This window comes from Falco biarmicus, chromosome 8 (assembly GCF_023638135.1).
Source record: "Falco biarmicus isolate bFalBia1 chromosome 8, bFalBia1.pri, whole genome shotgun sequence".
Classification (NCBI taxonomy): domain Eukaryota; kingdom Metazoa; phylum Chordata; class Aves; order Falconiformes; family Falconidae; genus Falco; species Falco biarmicus.
This window is the reverse complement of record NC_079295.1, coordinates 14,293,385-14,307,994: the sequence shown is the minus strand read 5'-3', so window position 1 is coordinate 14,307,994 and position 14,610 is coordinate 14,293,385. Positions and strand designations below refer to the sequence as shown.

The 14,610-nt window shown below is 38.9% G+C and overlaps 1 protein-coding gene across 2 annotated transcripts in view; it reads left to right on the top strand.

The window, feature by feature from the left end:
• ALS2 (alsin Rho guanine nucleotide exchange factor ALS2) overlaps positions 1–14,610 on the top strand; it is a 43,681-nt gene that overhangs the window by 1,785 nt on the left and 27,286 nt on the right. Inside the window, exons 1-8 of one of the 2 annotated variants that reach the window (XM_056349195.1) lie at positions 145–470; positions 3,085–3,174; positions 5,629–5,783; positions 8,528–9,450; positions 11,754–12,117; positions 12,933–13,101; positions 13,540–13,636; positions 13,986–14,063. In XM_056349195.1, the coding sequence (XP_056205170.1) occupies positions 3,155–3,174; positions 5,629–5,783; positions 8,528–9,450; positions 11,754–12,117; positions 12,933–13,101; positions 13,540–13,636; positions 13,986–14,063 (1,806 nt within the window). In that variant the 5' untranslated portion in view covers positions 145–470; positions 3,085–3,154. Of the gene's footprint in view, positions 1–144; positions 471–3,084; positions 3,175–5,628; positions 5,784–8,527; positions 9,451–11,753; positions 12,118–12,932; positions 13,102–13,539; positions 13,637–13,985; positions 14,064–14,610 lie in introns of those variants that run through there. The other variant, XM_056349193.1, reaches the window with a different exon arrangement.

Below are 14,610 nucleotides of genomic sequence, written 5' to 3'. Positions count from 1 at the left end.
ACATACCAGTTGTTCTTGTTCAGCACTGAATGCTAGATCGGTTTTATATGTATGTTGCATATTAAAGAATGGTCAATGTCCACTGAGGGACGCAGTCCCATAGTAATGAAGGTAATGTTTACTCCATGTCATTCCCTGCTATAGCAGTTACAATGGTGTGGCTGTGTTTTGTGGAGAATTTGAGTTAGCATTCTACCCTGTAAGTGGAAAGTGACGTCAGTGTCATGCCAGTGACCATCTGTCTGTAACACAAATCCATTTCATAATTTGGCACTATTTGGCACTCTGCTTTTTATCTCTTGCAGTGTTGAAGCAAAAATGTAGAAGATAAAATGTATGGGCAGAGCAGTGTAGATGCTGGTGTCATACTGATCTTCCATACCATGAGAGTGATGTATTGTGCATGGCTGTTCTTCTATGACCTTTATAAAGTTTTTTTATGAAATTCTATGAACATTAAGCTATTTCAGGTAATCTTAGTGGAAAAGAAAGAGTGTATATGTAATGCTACAACATACTATTATATAAATGTGAAAATCAGCAAAGAAAATTGCATATTCCTATTGAGAGGAAGAAACTTTCTATTTATAATTAGTTTGTAGCTGTGACCACGTCACTTGTATTTTATATTAGCTGTGAAATGGGAATAATCTTGTGGTTTCCTACAGTGCGTGAAAATTTGCACTGAACTTGAAAATTACTTCTAAAATGTTTTAAAGGTGTCTCAGTTGTGGAAAAAAATCATGGCTATGATTTTCCATAATACATGTAAAAGCTTAGTAATGCAACCTAAAGTGTAAGCTTTTGTAAATAAAACATAATGTATCACCACAATCGTATGACTCTCTTAATTTCTAATTCACCAGTGTTGCAGATTTCTGAGTTACTTAAATAAACTTTCAATTTGATCTTGAAGGGAGATCTTGCAAAACCACTAATGGGATGCCTGACTTTAACTTTGTTTTGTTACAATCAGAAGTTTTCATGAGAATGACAGTAAATCGTTGTGCAGTTGAAGCGCATGAAAATGAAAGTTCTTTGAGCCCTTAAAAGGAAAAAAAAATATCTAAATCCCCAAAATATGGAAGCCAAGCATTTTAAGCCTCATTTACCTGATCCTGAATAAGTATATGTGATGTAATTTATACAATTGTTGATACTTTGGCTTTCTGAAAGCTCACATCTCCTTGATTCACTGATTAATTGGGTATTTATATAAGAAGCTGGAGTTCTTCACAGAGAAGTGCCAGCTTTTTTAAGAGAATGAATTTTAGAGTTAGGTGGGGTTTAGTTGGCTGTAAAAATAAAACTCCAAGTATACTTACTCTGAGCAAGAACAGATCACTGAGAATTTCCAAAAATGCACTTCCATTTTCCTTTGATATTTTGTCCACACCTGTGATTTACGTATTGCATGCCAGTTCCCTTATATTTGTATTATATAACAGAGACTAACTCTGTTAATATTTTAAAAAGTTAACTTTTATGGTTGTGGTGGGTTTTTTCCTCTTCCCCCTGTTCTTTTTTTGTAGTTGAGGAAGGAGAGACAGACGTGGCTTGAAAGCAGTATCTTTCTGGGAACAAGTGTGGCTTTCTGTTTCTAGAAAATATCCTCTGATTGCTTTTCTTTTTGGTGTGTGTTTTTGGTTTGTTTTTTTTTTTTGAGCAAGGTGCGTATCACAATACTACTCTATCATACTGATTTGGTTTAATATTTTCTTGGCTCTTTATCTTTCTGTGATATGTTTGTTGCCAGTGCTGGAGCCCAAATCACTATTTTTAGCGTCCTCTATTTGGAAAACTGGAAATGTTTGGTGTGATGTGTTTCTGTTTGTCTGTAAAGGTCTGCTTGGTACTTTGTTATTCAGAGCAGTTTAGCGAAAGTGTTGGGATTTGTGATAGTTATTTCAATTATTTGTCAACTTGATTACTGTTTCCAAGTGTGAATTGAAACTTCTGTATGCAAGTTACAGGTTTGCATATATTGTCTCTTGTAATAAAGACTGGACATATGTTATTTCTATTTTCTGTATGTAAGAACTTCAGGCTACTCATTCTGGATTTTGTTCTTGGAGATGTATTGTCTTAAAAGACCATTATATTAAATAATGTATTTTCTGGTTTTGGATATCAGACAGCAGCTATAATAAAGCAAAAGGTCTAAATAATGTATGCATGAAACTTATTTTATTTAAATATGATTACATACATACATTAATGTAATTAATGAAATGTGCTACTTAATTAGTAACATAACATTACTTAATGTTAGTAATATACTACTTCTAGTAAGGCAGTAGATCAAGGAAAATTACAATTCTTTCAATATTAAAAAGCCAAACAGATTATAAGAAGCAAAAATTAACTGTAGCTTTGTTTCATTACAACACAAGTAATATGAAGTTATCTTCATGAACATGGAAAGGTGTGAGGGTGAACTTGCAAAATTCAAAATCTGAAAGGATAAAAGTGTAAATAGAGCAGCCACTTTTCTCTCCTTGCTTTCCATGGTCTTACCATATCTTCATAGATACTCTGATACCAGTTTGCATGAAGAAATGTTCTGAACTCTTAATTGGCTTTCTTCATTTCTGCACAGGTTTTAATAGAACTGTACCTTTTAATGCTAATACGTACTTTGGTTCAGGAGTATGGTTATGAATTCAACTCTGCCATTTTCTGCTCATACAAATATACATCCTTATAAATTTATATTGGAGCGTAGAATTCTATCTTATATTAAGCTGAAAACTGATCAATTTGATTTTTCTTGAGTGGTATACTGAGAATTACAGAAAGACACTGATGTTAATTTCTGTCTTTGAACTAGGTTTTGTTCAGTCTGTCCTTACAATAGACCTATTGTTAGATGAGTAGGTAGGACAAGTCTGGCTGTTCAGCTTTTGTCTGCCAGCTCAGTGTGAGTGAACTAAATATTTCACTATCCTATCCTAGTGTTGTTGAAGTGCTTATGTATTTAACATGGGATCTAAAGCTTTGCTTCTTGGTTTGGTTGTGGTGGAGGGTTTTTTTTTCCGGTTTAATGCTATTTGCAATTAAATAGCTGTTTTGTTTGTTTTACAGTTGGTGGAAATTACATTGTTCCCTTTGAAAGAGGAATGGTTTAGTGGTGATGGAGTGCTGCCACTGACAGATGGACTCACAGGAAAGAAGGTGAGAATGAGCAGCTAGGTGAAGCCACAGAGACTCCCTGAAATATGCCAGCTCATGATTGATTGTCCTGTAAAATTAAGTGGCGTCAGGATCCTCTTTGTACAGTAAAGGGAGGAAGAGGGGTAACTTAACTTCTTTTTCAGTTGTGTGTGGAACACTCAACTTACTACAACAGCAGCTTCGTTAAGTTGCTGTAACTTACGGAGGGCTAGCCATAGGCTAGAAACTTGGAAGTAACTGGTGAACAGTAAATCATATGTTACCTGCACCTGTGAGTTTTGATTTTGGATGAATAGCCCTGCAGTAGACTATTCTTTTGCTCCTTGTTTCTTCTACTAAGAGACCTGACAGATATCTCATGATTTGGGGTTCGAAAATTAGTGTCTTGTAATAAATAGTAGTATGTGACTATCCAAATTTGTCTTACACTGTTCTCTGAAGGCTTATTAAATAGATAAAAGGGTAAATATCAGGCTTTGAACTGAATTTCATGTACAGTATGCTGATGAAAACTTCCCATATTATTGTTTTGTGTTCCTTGGTGTGCTTTACCCATCTCAGTAAAATCCATCTTTTGATTTTAGGTAAATGTCCTAACTATGATGTTGGATTTTTCTAACTTTTTTTTTCTGGCTTATATTACTTGATTATTTCCTTTTTAATTTCCTTCTATTCTAAACAGAAGTATTTAAAATACAAGATGGACTCTGCATTTTAATACTATGTAAGTTGTTTGAAGTACTGACCTGAATTTTAGAGGAGTTATCGTCACCTTTTTCTTGTCTTCTTTTTTCCATTTTTTTCCTTCTTTTTTCTGTTATGTGGGAAAAGAAGAGAGATTAGGGATGGTCACAGGAGCCAAGAGAAATAATTTCATCTCTTAGTTATTGTCATCTTGAATGTTTCAGAGGCACATTGTGCAAAGGTATTGTTCATCCTATGCACCACAGTTAGCAAAATTTTTAGTTAAAAAAAATCAGTAGTGTGCATGAATAGGGCCTTGCGGCTTTTTGAGTGTGTTACTTGCGTAAGTTGTCCACAGTGTGGCCTATCAGGCTACCTTTTTCTGGGTTTGCTTCGGTTTTGCAATACATTAGATTTTCGTGTGCCCTTTCTTCTAGACAAAAATTGCCATGCCATCAAAGCTTTTCTCGCTACCTTATTGTACTTCACAGGTTCATGCAAACCTGCAAGAAGTGATTTATGCGGAGAGTAAATGACTTGGCTGTTGGCAAATAAGGACATAAACCTACTTTCTTCCTGTAGGGTGGATAACAATCTATTCTATATAAAGTTTTAAATAGATTTAAAGAAAACTCTTAATTTAATTTGAAATGCTGTCAGCCTATATTGATGTTTAAAATAACTTCTTGTGTTTGTTTAAATCTAGTGATTCCATAAATTGTTAAAACTGTGTGCTTGTTGTCAAAGTTCCGAGGAATTTCTTTCTGCTGAGAGGGAGAAGTTGCTGACTGAACATTCAAACCCCAGAGTGTGTTGAAGTGTTAAACCAGCTTTGGATAGCACCAGTCGCTCCTGCAAGCCCAGATACTTCCATTGTGTTTCAGGATGTTTTGGGGTTTTTCCTCCCTTGGTTCAATTGATTTGAATGACTGGCTCACTTCAATCTGAGAAGCTCATTAATAATTAAAGGAGGGGGGGACACCCACCCACCACTTCATTTTTCTCTGTAAAGGTAGAAATATGTATATAAAGGATGAGCTCTTACAGGTGTAACATTTTGAAGACACTGTGAACACGAGTAACTGGTTCACAGTAAAATGTGCACATAATACATCCTTTGCTTAATTACTTATTTTTAAAACAAATGTTATTTGAGATGTTTATGTCTATTTCCAGCATATTTGGTGTTCTGTGCAACTGATAAAAACGTGTTTGTAAGGCTGGTTTTCCTGCGTTTGATTTCCAAAAGCTGAATAATACAAAATGTGAATAAAACCTCATAAACCAGAAATATTCCTTCTGCTTTCTAATGCAGGAAGACTTAACATTCTAAATCTCACTGTTCAGGTAGGAACACAGTTGCTTACATGTGGGTGGAACTGATGCAAAGATGTCCCTCAGCATATAATGACAGAATTACATATTAATTCAATCTTGCTGTGAGCAACAAATACAATATGTAATATAAAATCTGTGTCAGTTGTGAATAAATGTATCTTTACGTTTACTAGTGACAAGATCAACTGCTTTTCATGCAGTAAATTAGAAATGAAAAGGAAAGCTAATGACTTCAAATAGAAGATACTTGTTTTTAATATAAATAACATTTATATCAAGATTACCAAATTGTAAATGAAATACATTGACTTCCGGAAATTAAAACTAATGCCTGATTTACAAAGCCTTTCTTGCACAGGTGAAAAGCAAACTGCATTACTGAACCACAGCAAACTTCAAGCTGATTCTGTATTTCCTCCAATCTTTTTGTAGCTCAGAAGAGGCAGAAGGAGCCAAAGAGAGAGGCCTGGTCTATGTTTGGAAGGCTGGTTCCTGTTCCATAACTCCGGAAAGGCTTCCAGGCCTTAGTGGAAAGACTGTATTACAGGCAGCCCTTGGAACACATCATGGATTACTTCTAACAGAAGGTAATAAACATCTGAATTGTAAAGATTTCAAACTTTAGTTATTGTCAAGTTTTCTTCTTTTAGATATTTTTTTTCGTTCTCTCTCATACACAACTTTTAAATGGTTAGATTTTTAACTTTGCCAATATTTCCTTCTTAGTTATAAGTTACTTAAAACTGTTGGAATAGAAATTATATGCATAGCATCTTCTTTCATACTCCTTTCTCTCTCTCTCTCTTTAAAAATGGCTCTGGATTTCCTGTTTAAAGATGGTAATACAATCTGAACCATGTTTACTCAAAATGACATTTTTTTATGATGTCTTTAATTCAAAAAACACAGTACAGCAACAGGTTCTGTTGAAATGTAAGAGCTTTGGTTTTTGGTGTGCTTCTGGAAAAATGTGTAGCTAGTAGATGCGTTAGAATGAGTTTGTTTGTGAGCAGTTTGGCACTGTGAATCAAAGTATTTGTGAAAGCCAGTCCCTTCAATTGTTTGCATAGCTTGGTCCTTAAAATCATTTAGGTTTGACGAGACCTTTAAGATCATCAAGTCCAACCATTAACTCAGGACTGCCAAGTCCATCATTAAACCATGTCCCTAAGCACCGCATCTGCACTTTTTTTTGAACATTTCCAAGGGTGATGATTCCACCACCTCCCTGGGCAGCTGTTCCAATGTTTGACCACCCTTTCAGTGAAGAAATTTTTCCTGATATCCAATCTAAACCTCCCCTGGTGCAACTTGAGGCCATTTCCTCTTGCCCTGTTGCTTGTTATCTGGGAGAAGAGACCAACCCCCACCTGCCCACAGCCTCCTGTCAGGTAGTTGGAGAGAGCAGTAAGGTCCCCCCGAGTCTTCTCCTCTCCATACTAAACAAGCCCAGTTCCCTCAGATGTTCCTCATAAGACTTGTGGTCTAGACCTTCCCCAGCTTCATTGCCTGTCTCTGGACACACTCCAGCACCTCTGTGTCTTGTGGTGAGGGGCCCAAAACTGAACACGGCATTTGAGGTGCGGCCTCACCAGTGCCAAGTGCAGGGGGACAATCACTGCCCTGGCCCTGCTGGCCACACTGTTTCAGATACAAGCCAGGATGCCGCTGGGCTTCTCGGCCACCTGGGCACACGGCTGGCTCATGTTCAGCAGACCGTCACCCAGCACCCCCAGGCCCTTTCCCACCAGGCAGCTTCCCAGCCGCTCTGCCCCAGGCCTGCAGCGCTGCGTGGGGCTGGTGTGAGCCCAGCGCAAAACCTGGCAGCTCTCCCTGTTGAGCCTCATGCAACTGGCCTTGGCCCATCGGTCCGGCCTGTCCAGATCCCCCTGCAGAGCCTTCCTGCCCTCCAGCAGATCAACACTCCCACCCAGCTTGGTGTCGTCTGCCAGCTTCCTGAGGGTGCGCTCGATCCCCTCATCCAGATCATTGGTAAAGACATTAAACAGGACTGGCCGCAGCACAGAGCCCTGGGGAACACCGCTTGTGACCGGCCACCAGTCAGATGTAGCTCCATTCGCCACCACTTTTTGGGCTCAGCCAGCCAGCCAGTTTTTTACCCGGTGCAGCGTACACCCATCCAAGCCATGAGCAGCCTGTTTCTCCGGGAGATGCTGTGGGAGATGGTGTCAAAGGCTTTACTAAAGTCCAGGTAGACACCATCCACAGCCTTTCCCTCATCCACTGGGCAGGTCACCTTGTCATAGAAGGAGATCAGGTTTGTCAAGCAGGACCTGCCTTTCATAAACCCATGCTGGCTGGGCCTGATCACCTGGTTGTCCTGCATGTGCCATGTGATGGCACTTGGGATGATCTGCTTCATAACCTTTCCTGGCACGGAGGTCAGGCTGGCAGGCCTGTAGTTTGCTGGATCCGCCTTCCTGCCCTTGTACTGATCAATGGGCATACTGTTGTAGACTAAACTGGAAGTTGCTGCTTTGATTTTTTTCTCTGATCTTTTTGAAGAGAATAGGTTATTGGTGAGCCTGCTATAACCACCTCTCCTCTACCGGAGTTATGAGCTCCGGTGGGTTTTTTTAGAACTTGTTTATTTCATAATTAAAAGGGCTTTTTGCATGTGTGTTCATGCACCATGAAGGCTGTTGTTTGTGGATATGATTAACTGGTTTTCCTGTTACTGAAAACCAGTTATTCATTTTAAAAATAGATTTCAACTTTTCTTTAGAATTAACAAAGTAACTTGAACTGGCATTACTGCAATCTTTTCAGGTAAAGGTGATGAAATTTTGCAGAGGCTGCAGTATAACATCAAACCCCAGTGGCAAGATAACATTTACCACCACCCCCCCCACTTATGACCTGATAGGGCAACCTGTTTTACTGTAGGGTGGCAAACGGTACAGTTTGATGGTAGATCTCTGTATGGAAAGATGTACTCTGTACTTTTTCATGCTCACCAAGCATGGTTGTGTGTCATTGTGTTGTATGTTCTTAAAATAGAATAGCCCAATAAATGCACGTATGTTTGGTATAAAATATAAAAAGTAGAATTTTTAGTAGAAAAGTGTTACTTGGTTCAACAGCGGATGCGTGCACAAGGTAACATGAACATGAGGTGTAGAACTTAACAGCAGCAATAGCAGAGTGCAGCCAGCAGCGTTCACATGTCAATAGCCATAGTTTTGCTGAGCCTGGAGTAAGCTAGAAATTGGTATTTATCTGTTTATCTGACTCCCTCTTCAAATTTTTGTATTGGTTTAACTTCATCAGGCTCGTGCTAGGCTTGTTTTTTTGTTTTCTTCTCTCCTAGGTGGAGAGGTCTACAGTTTCGGAAAACTGCCCTGGAGATCAGGACTGGAAGAATCATGTGCTAATAGTCCTATCTTAGAAAATACTTTGCTTGGACATCATGTTATTACAGTGGCAGCTGGCAGCTTCCATAATGGAGCCGTGACAGAAAGTGGTGTGGTCTACATGTGGGGGAACAATTCTGCTGGCCAGTGTGCAGTTGCTAATCAGCCGTGTGTGCCAGAGCCACAACCTATCAGTATTTCTGATTCTGAAACCAGTCCTCTGTTATCAGTAAGGATTTTACAGCTAGCATGTGGAGAGGAACACACGCTGGCACTATCACTAAGCAGAGAGATATGGGCTTGGGGAAGTGGCTGCCAGCTTGGTCTCATAACGACAACTTTCCCAGTGACAAAGCCACAGAAGGTAGAGCACCTGGCAGGACGTGTTGTGCTCCAGATTGCTTGTGGAGCCTACCACAGCCTGGCTCTGGTACAATGTCTCCCTGTGCAGGAAATGAAGCCTATCCCAGAGAGGTGCAATCATTGCAGTCAGCTCCTTATTACCATGACAGAAAAGGAAGATCATGTCATCATTTCAGATAGTCACTGTTGCCCACTGGGTGTAGCACTGTCTGATAACCCACCAGAAAACCACATCTTCTGTCCCTCATTGGAGACTCTAGAAGGAAAAAGTGTAACAGGTAGCCAAAGTGAAGACTGTCAGAAACCATTTGTGGAAGAACATACGCTTGTTACATTAGAATCTGATGGAGCAAGTGTGCTTTTCAGCAGTGATGCACAGGAAGACGGTGGAATTCCTAGTCCTGGAAATACTCTGTTCCCAGAAAAGAAGGAAGTGATGAAAGAGTACTTAATCAGTTTATCAGATCACTCATTAAATGAGAGCGTGGAGAAGAACATCTGCACAGAACCTGAGCGGGTTGGTACCTAGTAACTAGCTCTTAATTTGCAACAACTCCTCTTGTATATGTGACAACGTTGTTATTTTCACAAATGAAAAATTCTGTTAGGTTAATTTAGCTGCAGTGTTCCTATAGTTCCAAAGTGTTTCTTCTCTGATGGTTCTCAGATTGAAGTGGAAGATGTTTTTATTGTCCTCCATCCATGTTCAGTTGTAAGCCTTCTATGTCATCAGTCTTGACAGTGCTTATGGTCTCTCCTCTTCATGGTTCAGGGTACCAGAACCACAGAAGCCAATTTCCCATTCTCTAGCTGTTTTATGGTGCATGCATTTCCCATTTGTGGGGAGCAGTAAGCTGGTACTTGTCTAATTTACTTTTAAGGTGAAACTTTCTTTTCTATATGTGGAACTAATCCCTTGCAAATCTAATTTCGCAATCATTTAATTCTAGATTGTAAGTAAAGATTGTAAAGGTAAGGTTAGTGTTGACCAAAAGGCTTCTAATGTTAATCGTGTAGGAGTGGCATAAACTTATAAACAGGGATGGGAAATACCTAGGTACTATGTGTGATCTGGAAAATGGTTCTACAGCACTGTTTTGAAACTATAGCAGAACAACTTAATAAGCATCAGAAAATGCTTGATACAAAAGTTTGAAAGCTGTTCCTAGCTTCCTGCTAAAATATTGCATTCTCTGCTTTTTTGGAAAAAATCTTATTTGGGGTGGGGGAAAGAAGATACAACCCAAAAGCAAGTAGACAAAAAACTAATCCAAAACCTTGCAGTGCAGTCTGGCAGTCCTGCTGGATGGTTTATGGTAAAGGTAATGTCTATAAGGAAAACTGCCACTCTGTGGCCCAATATGCAGAATTCATAGCAGAACTCTGAAAATGTCTTCTGTCATTTCAGGTGTTGTGTAGACATCAATTTCTTGTTACAGGAAGAAATTTTGCACAACGGTTCTGGGAGATAAATTTCACAGTGCCTAATAAATAGTTGGTTTTTATTATCACCTCAGCTTGCAAAAAGAAAAAGAAAGGGAGTAGTATTAAAATCAAACTGTCCAGTAACTTGATAATTCAGCAAGTTATGTTTTCCTATTCTGAGGGAAACTTAATTCAGAGAAATAAACATTGTGTGAACACAGTTGTCCTCCCTTGTGCTTGTTGCTAATACAAAGCATTCTAGCAGTTGTGGGCCCCTCAGACTCATGCAAGAACTCCTGCCATTAGGACATGACTGAAACGTGTAGTTTCATGCCCCCTTTCTCAACTCCTTGTTCTTGGAATATTTCCAGAGTACTGTTTTTCCTCACTCAGCTCCAGGAATAAACAAGCTTGGAACTGATTCACTGAATCTTAACACAATTGAGCATACGTGTGAAGAGCAGAGATGAGGACTACTGTAATGTTTCAGCATTAGTAAAATCCTTTGTTTTTCCTACACGAATCAAGTTTGCTTTTTCGTATTGCTAGGTATGCCTTTTATAAATAGGAATGAAGTACAAGTAAATAGGACCAATCCTTCAGCCTAGCTTTTCACAAAAAAAGTCAAGGGTTGTTTGCCTTCTGGCAGAATAAAGTGAGCTGTAATATTTATAATAGTATTATTTCCCACCATGTATTAGGTGGGAAAATGGAACTTCGCTGTCTTAGTTTTAACATTCGAACTATTTGGCAAATACTAGCTTGTGTGTTATTTCATACCTGGTGGGTAAATTAATTGCTGTTACAGGTGGTCACGTGCTGGTACTAATAATTCCCTTCAGTCAGTTTGTCCCTAGCTGGACTTGATGGTTATTAACTAAGCTTTATAGGGATGCAACAGCAGTGTAAGGGGACATGTAGCCTAGACTGGTCTTAAGATAAACCTTGCAAAATGAATCCATAAATCACTGTTTTCCTTTTAACATATCAAAGAGAGAACCTATCTCTGTAAATACAGCGTACTTGCTGATGCTTTTTAATTGGTGGCAAAGAAGTTAGTAATAAGCCTAAAATTAAATCCCTTTTTATATTTGTTTGCAAAGATTCATGGTTTTGGAATTTTAAAAAGACCAGACCCCCACAGTCTCCTGTGCATGAGCTACACAAGTGCAACAGACAAAGTTCAGTCCATGTAGAAATGATGCTTGGTCCTACCTTAAAAAATAAGATTCTGAGGAATAGATGTACACCTTAGTATAAAAAGCTTCCTCATAATGTCTTGTTCAGAACAGCACATAGTTTGAGTAGTGAATGTGTATGTCTTCATATCACCATCCTTCTGTGATGTGCTGTCTGGTGTGATAGTCTTCAATTTTTTTTTTTTTCTGGTTTTAGCTTTCTCAAGAAGAACAGCTCAGTGCTTGTATTCCTGGCCCTCCAGGTACCAGCACATCTGCCTTGAACAGCTTGGTGGCCTCTTGTGCGTCAGCAGTTGGTGTGAGAGTAGCTGCTACATATGAAGCTGGAGCATTGTCTCTGAAGAAAGTAATGAACTTCTATGGCACACCTTCAAGTGAACCAGGATCTCAGTCTGGCGGTGGTGGCTCCCTAGGGCCTGAAGCTCTGAAAGACAGTCGAGAAGAGCAGGTCAGACTGGAATCCATGCAGGGCAAGAAGAGTTCCAGTTTAGTAGATATTAGAGAGGAGGAATCTGAAGGAGGGAGTCGAAGACTTTCCCTGCCTGGCTTGTTGTCACAAGGTAAAAAAAGCATGTTGGGAAGACCAACTGGAAAAATTATTATAGTGTGATTCACAATCATATTTGTGAAATACAGATTCACAAATCTAATCGTCTACCAAAGCTGTTTATGAATTGTAAACTATATTTTAGGACTTGAAAGCAGTGGAGGGAGTGAAGACTAGCAGATGTGCATGCTAAGAAAATCAAAAGCCTATTGGGTTTAGGAATGTTCTTTGTTGGTAAAGTAAGGTAATGCAGGCACATTGTAGTAGTCTGGGCGTCTTATTGCAAAATGGCAAAACTTTCTTCTGTCTAGGTTGCATAGCAGATAAAAATCTGTGTGGCCTGTAATCCCTACTGTACTGAGCTGGTTTTGAGCCAGGGACTTAGAAATACTCCAAATCCCACTGCCAGACTAGAAAGTTAATGACCTTCTTTCCTCATACGTTTTAGTGTTGTTAATTGCTCTGACTGGGTACGTGGTTTAGTTCTATATTGATCTTGGATCTGAGAGGAGATTTTCGGGAGTATTGAAATCTTCTAGTCACTGCAAGGAGATATTTTCTTTCAAAACATACCTTTTTTAATGTATGGTTTGTTTTGTTTGATTTAATTAAGTATAACTGCATAGTTCTCATATGGCTGTTATCCTGTAAAAGCTGGTTCTGTCTGCTTTTAGTGTATGTCAGCTTTGCTCTCAATATTAATTAAGACCTCTTTAAGAAGGCTTGATCAGTTATTTCAAATGGTACTGTTACTGTGTATCATGCAGTCTGAGTGATACATTTACCTAAAATGATGAGCAATTTTTCTATCTCTTGGCCTGTTTTCAGTTTCTCCTAGGCTCTTACGGAAGGTAGGCCGGGCAAAAATGAGGACTGTAGCTCTGACTCCAACCTACAGTGGTGAGGCTGATGCTCTTTTGCCCTCTCTAAGAACAGAGGTGTGGAGCTGGGGAAAGGGGAAGGAAGGACAACTAGGTCATGGCGATGTTTTGCCAAGGTGAGATTTCTTTGATAAATGGGGTTTTTTGTTCAGTAGGTCACTAGGAAATCTTGAGTATTCCGCTTCCTCAAATTCTTAAATTTGGTCAACTGCCTTGCATTGTGTTCTTGTTCTTTTTAAGTGTTGTGATTTAAGTTCCTCAAAGTAACATATTTTATGCTGTATTGCTACTGAATACCAATCAGTTATGACTTTTCCTGGTGTAATCAGTGTGACTTTTGGTGATATTTTGACTTCATCCAAAATTTTGTCCTTCATGACCATTTTGACGTAAGCTGGCTTATTGCCAAAAGACTCCAATTATGTTTGTTTTTCTCTAACTTGTTATTGAGAAAAAAATAAAACTTCAAATTTATTTTGGTGTCAAGAATACCTCTGATAATCTTTTTTTTTTCTTCTTCCCCCCACCCTTTTATGGGTTCTGGGGATTGACAGGCTTCAGCCCCTATGTGTGAAAAGCTTAGATGGTAAAGAAGTGATTCACCTCTCTGCTGGTGGCCATCATTCCTTAGCACTCACTGCCAAATCCCAGGTACAAGTGATTGTTATCATTTAATTACTTATCTATGACATAATTGTCATGTTTGTTGTTTTCTAGGTTTTTGTTTCTTTTGCTTATGAACTTTTGTTCCCATTTTTGGGAGGCAACTTGGAAGCACTGTGGAATTTTAATTCTCTTTCTGCTGAAGTTCTGCATGTACCATAAACGTTATGTTTTAAGATTGCCATGACTTAATTTGTTGCATTCCATTTCTGAATGCGAGAAGACAATTTGATAATGTAGGAAGACAGTGGAAATTAGGGAAGTGCTTCTTGCTACATGAATCTTATACCGTTGACGTGTGTTCACACAATTGATGATTAGCTGTATTTTTTTACAGGTGTTTTCATGGGGCAGTAATATCTCTGGCCAGCTTGGTCACTTCAACTCCCCAACGACAGTCCCTCGTCTTGCAAAGGTACTTTGTTTTTGTATTTTTCTTCTTTCAGTCTCTTAACAAGCAAGTGCAAAGTAACTTCTAAAACTTGGCCTTGTTTATGGATCTGTGTGCTGTATAGTAATAGAGCCCTTGATTTCTTTCTTACACTGTGAATACAATCCTAAGATGAGCTTATGAAAATCTGCCAGAGAATCCTTTACAAAAACACTGGGTTTTGACCACATTGAGGTTCTAAAACTGAGAAATGTGACTGGTTGTACCTTTTTGTCAGATTTCACTTCTACCTTATATTTGGTTTCTCTGACACTGATGTTGTGGTGCTGAAACTTTTAAATCCTTTGGAACACTGTTTTTATTCTAAACAATTGCATCTTTAGCTTTTGTCATTTTTAGCTTTGCTAGGCTGTGACCACATTTGTTACTTGTTTCTGTATTTCCAGAGCTGTTTTGGCAGTGGGTTTTCTGTTTGTTTTGAACTTCTCATCACATTGAGTGAATAACCACGTAATAATTTTGGGGTTAGACCAGACCCTTTCCTGTGTTTGCTGGTGCTTATCTTAGTGGA